The sequence below is a fragment of the Podarcis gaigeae genome (genome assembly GCF_964106915.1).
Source record: "Podarcis gaigeae genome assembly, chromosome: 5".
NCBI lineage: Eukaryota > Metazoa > Chordata > Lepidosauria > Squamata > Lacertidae > Podarcis > Podarcis gaigeae.
Genome location: NC_139681.1, coordinates 27,219,652 through 27,228,786, shown reverse-complemented (window position 1 = coordinate 27,228,786; position 9,135 = coordinate 27,219,652). Strand labels below are relative to the sequence as shown.

General features: G+C 42.7%; 1 protein-coding gene across 3 annotated transcripts in view; it reads right to left on the bottom strand.

The window, feature by feature from the left end:
* Nucleotides 1-9,135, bottom strand: part of PHYHIPL (phytanoyl-CoA 2-hydroxylase interacting protein like) — a 77,483-nt gene that overhangs the window by 6,202 nt on the left and 62,146 nt on the right. For all 3 annotated transcript variants that reach the window (XM_083740496.1, XM_083740498.1, XM_083740497.1), the window contains one exon: nucleotides 5,771-5,967. In XM_083740496.1, the coding sequence (XP_083596622.1) occupies nucleotides 5,771-5,967 (197 nt within the window). The remainder of the gene's footprint in view (nucleotides 1-5,770; nucleotides 5,968-9,135) is intronic.

The window sequence follows — 9,135 nt, the reverse complement described above, 5'->3', positions numbered from 1 at the left end:
TTCTGACCATTATGTGCCTGGCATCCCTTACCCCCCAAAGCACTAAAAACTCTAACTGCAAAATTAAGGATTTGGCCAACGGACCCAAGCCTTTCATTTATGCACATTAGCTTCAGTGAGAAAGCTTTGCGAATTTGCCGTGAAAAACAAAGCACACCAGTTCTGAAATCTAAAGAGGTAAAAGCAAGGGAATAAAAATAAAGGGCACAAGGAATGATTTGCAAAGCAAACTGCACTTGTTAGCAAGGAAAGGGTAGCAATATGAGATGGAGCGTTAGGATGCCTTGGGTCCATATAGTTCAGGAGGAACACACAACAACAAAAATATAAGTTCCAGCCTACATGAACAGTAAGACTCCCTAGACTGCAGTAGGAGGATCAAGCTTGAGGATTCCCTCACAAAAAGAAATTCCTGCACATAGAAAGTGAGCAAGTCAGGTTCTAGCCAAGCTTTCTCACTAACATGCTAGTCTTCTACATACAAAGAGGTGATTTTTAAGCTATATCTATCTAAATATTGAGGAGAATATTCAAAACATGAGATTTACCCCACTCTCGGTCTGAAGTACAGTTCAGAGCCAGTTTTACCATGTAATAGGCACATACGATCTGTTAACTATTTGCAATAGGAAGGACCCATTTTTGTACCCCAAGTCAAGTGCCTGAAGCCCTTGCAATGCCAATAAAATGTTGTCACTCAGTATGTTGTGTCTGTGTGTAATAACTACTGGTACACCCTTCCCATTTGTTTGCATGTTCAGGACATTTGTTTTCTCATCGGTACAGTGGTACCTCGGGTTGCATACGCTTCAGGTTACATACGCTTCAGGTTACAGACTCCGCTAACCCAGAAATAATACCTCGGGTTAAGAACTTTGCTTCAGGATGAGAACAGAAATCATGCTCCGGCGGCAATGCGGCAGCGGAAGGCCCCATTAGCTAAAATGGTGCTTCAGGTTAAGAACAATTTCAGGTTAAGAACGGACCTCCGGAACGAATTAAGTACTTAACCCGGAGGTACCACTGTACTAATGTAACTGTACGTTAGTACAGTTTATAGTTTGTAAGTCACCTGGAGTTACTTTGGTAAAAAAGCGGCCAATAAATTTAATAAAATAATAATGAGCAACTATTTAGGTCCCACAGCAAAAATGACACCATTTCCCCACAGCTCTGAAATGACCAGCCCCCCCCCCCAAGCGCAAGCTCAGCTTTCACAATAAATATAGCAATTCAACATTGCTTGATGACAGGTATACATCACTCCTCTATGTATAGTGCCACCACCCATTAATGGGCCTGTACATAAGGTTTTTTATCCATTGGGCAGGATTTGCAGAGAGAATCAGAAGCTACAGAGTTCCATGTTACTGCATAGAAACAAGAGAGGCAAGTTGCTGAACCAACATAATAGCCAAAGTGAAAAATGTAGAGGGTGGCTCCAGAAGCCGAAGCAAGGAAAAGGTCCATGTGAGCCTGCCCACACCTATGGCATGCTGGGAGATGAAAGTCACCAATGCCGCTGAGAAATTCACCAGCTGGGCCTGCTCCTGTGCCTTTAACAACTGCGAAACATGCAGAAATAAGTTGGGGTGATTGTAGAACAGTGTTTCCCGAACTTGGGGACTACAATTCCCATCATCCCTTGCTAGCTAGGGATGATGGGAGTTGTAGTCCAAAAACAGCTGGAGACCCAAGTTTGGGAAACACTCTTGTAGAGCAGGGGAACCAACAGCCATCCAGCACCAAAGCTAAGCTAGAACTAGACCCAGGATAGGCTGAGTCGGGGTACTGTACCAATATCGCCTAAGCAATGTGTCTCTTAAGGTGCTGCCTGGACTTAACAGCAGCCATTTCCAGGCATTTTGGAGAATGAGTGAGCATAGAAAGTTCTTCACGCAACACGTCAAAAGCAAAAGGTTATTTGTTAATTACATCTTGATTCAAACCAGATTCCATTCACTCCACCAAGATCTCTATTACGCTCAGCAAAAAAAGAAGAAAAAGATGGAATGTGCTATTGATGAATAGCATCACTCTCATATTTCACACAGTTATGCAAGATGCACCTTCAACCCATATAGAAAGAATATCAGCATGCCTATCAAGTTCCTCTCTCGGCTTAATTATGCTTAGACTTCAAAAAGAGGTTCAAATGCTGTTGCATCTTCACAAGAGACCCAACGTCAAAGAAACCGCATTCTCCTTTCCATTCTGTAATAATCCAAATATTGTTATCATCTAAACACAGGAAGTTTTCCACTCCATAATTCTAACACAGTGCAAGTGCGCACAGATAGAACTCTCTTTTTATCTGAATATCAAACGATACAAACAATTTATTATGTCTCTTTATCCAGGCAGATAAATAACACCCAGTGACGTGCAGCAAAGGGCTTCAGTTTGTACGCAACTGAAGTGTGGGGGAAATGGTCCTGTTTGAAAGGAGAGTACAGTGTGCAGGGGAGTGCAATTTCAGATTTTAAGAAAGAGAGCAAAGAGATTACAGTAGCTGGGCAACAGTCACGATAATGATCAAAGATTAGGCTTCTGGCTATCATCAAGCCTTGGCTATATTCAAGACTATCCTGTGCGTATGTTCATCCTATGCAAGGACTGAACTCTCCAGAATTCTACGTGGTGGTTTGTTTTTGAAATTACTTTGCACAAAACCATCTTCTTAAGTCATTCTGTTCACAAAATGCCTTGTAACTCTGCCCCATATTGTTTATTGCAAAATCGATGTGACTTTGACTTTTCTCTCTCTCGAAAAATTACTTCACAGTTGATTGTGTAACTTAGGTTCTACTAATGCTAATCATTCTTGGCTGCCATCTCCACAGGTAGTATTTGTTCCCTGGGGTCTTGTGGCATCTTCTTGGCAAAACATTTTCTTTTTATTCACCTTACACTTCTCTCTACATTTCTGATTTTTATATTTTCCCTTTGTCATTATGCAGAATTTATTTTGAGTAGAACCTAGTTGGTAATGAACTATCTATTAGGTAATTAAATATTTGTAATGTCTGAAGTGTTCAAAGTTTTGTGAGCTGCAACCCCCCCCCCCATTTTTATACATTTTGTTTTGAAAGAAAGTCCTCATGAAAAATTGCCTCTAAATTTCTCCTAAATATGTACTTCTTGGCATGTAAGTTTGCCTAACATGCATTATTTTGCAAAGCAACTTCCCCTAATGATGTACCTTTTTATGCATACTTTAGTATATGCTTTTTTGTATACATTACAGGTGAACCACACTGCAAAATTCAGAAATGTGAAATTTCCAAAGGATGGCTATGTTTTGGTTTGTGTACAGTGGTACCTCGGGTTACATACGCTTCAAGTTACATACGCTTCAGGTTACAGACTCCGCTAACCCAGAAATAGTCCACTAGAAGGATGTTTATAGGTTTACACTACTTGTTGTGACACACCAAGCTGATCACAGCTCATTTGTCAGGTACCTGCCCACCCCTCAACTGGCAGGCAGCACAAGCAGTTGTTCTATGGAGGTCTTGGTGGCTTGCCTGTTGCATCTGTTAGGTTACATTTAACTTGAATAATCTGCTACATACTTATAGATATTATATTAAAATGTATTGTAGACATTATAACTTTGTACCCAAACTTTTCCTTCATGCAAATTCTGCTAAGCCCATCAAGCCTATTAATTAAGGATCTTCTAGCTCCTTATCTTCTAGTCCAGGCAGGGATCTTCTGAAGTCTTTTTTTTAAAAAAAGAAAATCAGTTCAATCTGTTATAATTGCCAGCGGTACCAATAGTTGCTGCTATTTTAACCTCCGCTTTCCTATGGGATAAGTTTGTCAGCTGAAGTATTTAGCTTCCCATTCATCTCTCTCTCTTGTTCTCCTTGCCTCTTAATGTCTTCTATGGTCCTTTCTTCTGCTACTGCCCTTCACCCTCTATGTTTTCCAATACACCCCAATGTTATTTTTTAACCTGCCCCTCAGATTCCTGCCAGGTTTTCTAATTGTCAGGGCACAACATTTTATCCCGAAGTGTTATAACTCTCCTTTTCATTTCCTTCCACTTTTGCATTTGATTAAATTTCTCTGCAGGGGGCAAACCTCAAAAAGATACCATAATATTGATGTGTTTGAAATCATCCTTCTGATCCATGGGGCAATGGGCATATAAGCTAATACGTTTTCCCAAACAGGCATACTTGAATGTGCCTATAGGGCCTTCAGCCTCGCCAGTTACTAGGAGTTTCAGAAGGCTTTTGGAGAGAGTTTTGCAGGCATTGTGCGCTACAGAATCAGTGTGCCTGGTTAATATTTTCTGCACGACTGGTACTTCAGCACGACCCTGTCATGTTTTGTGTTTAAATTTGTCTTCATGATTTTAAAATGCCGCAACTATCCTCAAGCCTATGGAGAGGTGGGAAAGAGGAGATCCATACCATAAATTTAAAGCAAAGCCAACAGACATGACTTCCCACAAAGAATCCTGGGACCTGTCATTTCCCTCTCACAGGGCTACAATTCCCAGTACCCTTAAACTACAGTTCCCAACATTTTCGGGGGGTGTCATATGGTTCAAAATGTGCACTGGATGTGCTTTAAATGCATGGTGTGGGTATGATGTCAATACATATAAGGCACCTGGTTTAAGGAAGTCACCATGACCCAGAGGTTTGTGGGGCTCCAGTTTGCTCATGCGTTGTGGTCAAACCCCAAACTACTAGAACAGGGCCAATAATTTTCAGAGCATATGTTTGGACACAGTCTTAGTAGCCTTAGGGTAGATCAGCTACATTGTTTTATAATAACCATTGATCCGATCCTATTAGCCCCGTAGCACCAAACATTGATTTCTTTTGCCCCCCACCCCCCAGTGCTACTCACCCAGAAATGTTTTATTTCTTCTGCGAGACCTAAATGATTATTTCTGTTGCAATGCCTTTTCATTTCCTCAAAAGTAACTCACAGGGTGAACTATTGTCATTCTAGTATTTAACTGCTTTTCTTTTTAATTGACACCTTTTGCCCCCCCCCCAAAGCATAATGTGGTGTAGAACTGATGAAAAGGACACAACTGATGAAAAGAACTGATGTCCAGGCAAAAATCAATAACCAAGTTGATGTACCTGGCAATTCAATACGTACACAAACAAACAACAACCTGGTGTGAAGTGTCTTTTAAGCTGCTGCTTTTTGCAGGTTTCCCCCCTCAGCCATGCCTTCTGGAGTAAGTAGGCCACACATCTTGGTCAAAATACTTGAACAATAGAGTTTAAAGAAACACCACAAGGATCACATCACGACTTAAGTTGGTTCACATGTGTATACTGTTTTCCCTACTTCTTCTCCATATGATCTCTCATATGTTTGGAATCACAAGGAGAAAGGTTGGTGTGAACCAGGTTTATGTTTGAAATGAGGGCTGTATGCAAATGACCTCTTAAAATTCTCCACCTTGTTTGAGGAGAAAGAAATCTGGGCAGTGAGGGTGGGTGGGGAAAATGATGTTTCGCTGATGGGAACAGAAATTATCCATCAATTTCGTGGGGGTAGATCTCACCATTAGGACTGAAAAACCCCCACTCAACTGGAGTTAAAACATGGACTCAATGGAAGCCTTTTATTTGGCAAATTCACCACTTAAGAGATTAAGATCACCACCTCCTCCCTTTCAAGTGTCACAATCAAAAAGCATTTCAGTGACCTGAAAAGCATGTAGAACTTTGCAGTTACTCGAAGCACATTCTGCTGCTCTACCTTCTGTTTGACAAAAACAAAAACATACCTTATGCTTAAATTTGTTGGAATTCTTGTTCTCTTTCTTATTTAGATCAATGAAGTAGTGAGTGATGCGTTCCTTAGACTTGGAATCCATGTCCCACGAAATCTTGAAGGAATCACAGGTGATGTTGCTGATTTTGATGTTGTGTGGAACAGGAAGCTCCTCCATCTCTGCAATTCCACTGTCTTGCGATTTGTTCCCTGTACAGGAGGGAAGAGAGAATAAAGAATCTCTGTCACTGAGACTGGCCCTTCTAATTTTCCTGGAAAACGAGAGAGAATTGTTTTCTTCATTAATGGTGCACAATTAGGGTGTGTGTGTATGTGTCTGTTTTAAGATGCCAAAATGCTGGGCGAGACCAGGGGGTGGAGCCAAGCCAGAGCCTGTCATGTCACACAGGCAGAGCAGAAATGGGAAGGTGAGAATTTGTAAATTTTTGGATCTCAAGGCCTGGTTCATACATGCCATACTCTAAGGTAGAAGAATAGAGATTGCTCGATTCTGGGGTCCATGCAAGGAGGGGTTTCTGTTGCATGGGCAAATCTGGACACAATGCTTCTTATTTCTTTAACTGTAACTTGATGTTGTTGATATGATTTAAACAATACATTAAATAAAAACTGAACATCTTGATCTGAGGAGACAAATAAATGACGCAGTTGCCACCTGAGGCCTTAACTGCTACAGCAGGCCTCCTCAACCTCAGCCCTCCAGATGTTTTTGGCCTACAACTCCCATGATCCATAGCTAGCAGGACCAGTGGTCAGGGATGATGGGAAACGTAGTCTCAAAACATCTGGAGGGCTGAGGTTGAGGAAGCCTGTGCTATAATCTATTCTGCTGCAGGAGGGAAGAAAAGCTGAGTGATTACCTGACAGAACAACATTTTACTCTTTTGTACCAGTACCAGCCACCTGGCAATGGTACACAAGAGATAGTGCATAGGTGCTGCATAGATGCAGAGCCTATAACTGGACTGGGGAACCTGTGGCCCTCCAAACCTTGTTGGACTCCCAGTTGCCATCATGGCCAAGGGGTCAGGGATGATGGGATGTCCAACAGCACACGCATAAGCAGGGCCTGCCCGCAAACACAAATGGGATTAATCCACGTGACTCAATGCTCATCAGCATTAGTTAAGACTGCAGTCCGGTTCACAGGAAAGTCAGGCTGAGCTAATGTGAGTTTTTTCTTTTCTTTTTACTATCCTGAGAGACATATGAAGTAATTAATGTCAGAGAGAATTGTTGCTGTTCCAGAAATGATTGCTTTGCTAATTTAATAGCTAATGCCAGCCACTATTTCAGTCCACTGGAATATTTTACTTACTTACTTACACACACACACACACACACACACACACACACACACACTTTAATTAAGCTTCAATGCACATTTTAGACATGGGTGCTAAGAAGGCCTTAATGCAGGAATGGAAATGTTTGCTGGCATTTATAATCAGCAGCAATAAACAGTAACATCACTTTTATTGCATAGCCCAGTCAGAGGTTGTGGCATGCTCTGTGCAAATGGTACAATATGTTTTGGAGATTTATTTACAGTGGTACCTTGGGTTACATACGCTTCAAGTTATAGACTCTGCTAACCCAGAAATAGTACCTCGGGTTAAGAACTTTGCTTCAGAATGAGAACAAAAATCGTGCTCCGGTGGCGCGACGGCAGCAGGAGGCCCAATTAGCTAAAGTGGTGCTTCAGGTTAAGAACAGTTTCAGGTTAAGAACGGACCTCCAGAACGAATTAAGTACTTAACCCGAGGTACCACTGTATTTGGCTTCTATACAAGAACTAAGCACTTGCATTTGGTTCAGCATCCCGCTTCCCACAATAGTAACCAAATGCATCAGGGAGCCCGCAGGGAGGGCTTGATGACAATGGCGCTTCTCTGTTGTTTGTTCATCTCCTTCAACTTAGTCAGAGACAAATGGCCTATGAACCTGGAGGATGAATGCTATCTGTCAGCTAATTACCAAGTAGAACCTCCAGGTGCAGAGGCAGTGTACCTTTGAACAGAACAGAAAAGGCCTTTTGGTTTCAAAACCTGCTTTGTCTAATTGCCTTTTAAAGGTGTCTAATCTCTTATGTGACGCAGGTGGCGCTGTGGGTTAAACCACAGAGCCTAGGGCTTGCCGATCAGAAGGTTGGCGGTTCGAATCCCAGTGACAGGGTGAGCTCCCGTTGCTTGGTCCCCTGCTCCTGCCAACCTAGCAGTTTGAAAGCACATCAAAGCGCAAGTAGATAAATAAGTACCGCTTTGGCGGGAAGGTAAACGGCGTTTCTGTGCGCTGCTCTGGTTCACCAGAAGTGGCTTAGTCATGCTGGCCACATGACCCAGAAGCTGTACACTGGCTCCCTTGGCCAATAAAGTGAGATGAGCGCCGCAACCCCAGAGCCGTCCACGACTGGACCTAATGGTCAGGGGGCCCTTTACCTTTACTAATCTCCTATGTACAGTACAGTTGCACATTTAACTAATGTGATTTCAACCTTGAAGTTGAAACTGTACAAATTAAATGCATGCAAGGAAATGCTATGGCCTGGACCTGGGGACTCCTATGTGTGAAGCACATGCTCTACCACTTCAGGAAGTTCCCATGGCTTGGATTTGAGCAGCTGTTGATGAAGCCTGGGTGGCAGAGTAGCAACTGCTATATCATGGGTGGGGGGACCTGCCCCCTCAGGCACTGAAGGGCTTCAGCTCCCATCAGGTCTAAACACTGGCTGTTTGGGCTGATGGGAGTTGGGAGCCCAGCAATTGGCGACCTGGGAGAGGATTTCAACAGCAAAAGGCAAGGTGTTCTGATTGAAAGACACTTTAAGTGCTTTTCTGGCATAAAAGCAGAAATTAAAAGTCTGTGTGTGTGTGTGTGTGTGAAATCAGAATGGGAGGACTCTGAAACTCGCCACCCTTCTCTCAAAAACTGAAGCCCCGAACCACCACCAACACTTGGAATTTGCCTCACTTTTATTTCTTGTACGAGGGAAGTTTTTGTATGCTGCACCTCAGCACACATAATTTCAGTGGCAGGTTTGTTTTTGGGTGTTTGTTTTGGCTCTGCTCCCTAGGACAGCAAAGTGCCTTGGATCAACCAGCCTATCAGTATGCAAATTACTGCACTATCCATCTCTTGTTAATGCAATTTCCTCCCACCCCCCCTCCTTAGTGCCAAACACAACATGCCATCTTTTTAAATAAGAAAAACCCGATTCTGGGCTTCTACAAATGTGTGCCTAGCAATCCTTCTCCTCCTGTCACCTTGGGTCACCGTTCTGGGTGTATTTACAGTTGCACTGCATTTCCAAAGAGCACCCTGTCAGATTTCTGCAGTTCGCGCAGGAGAGGGAGGAGC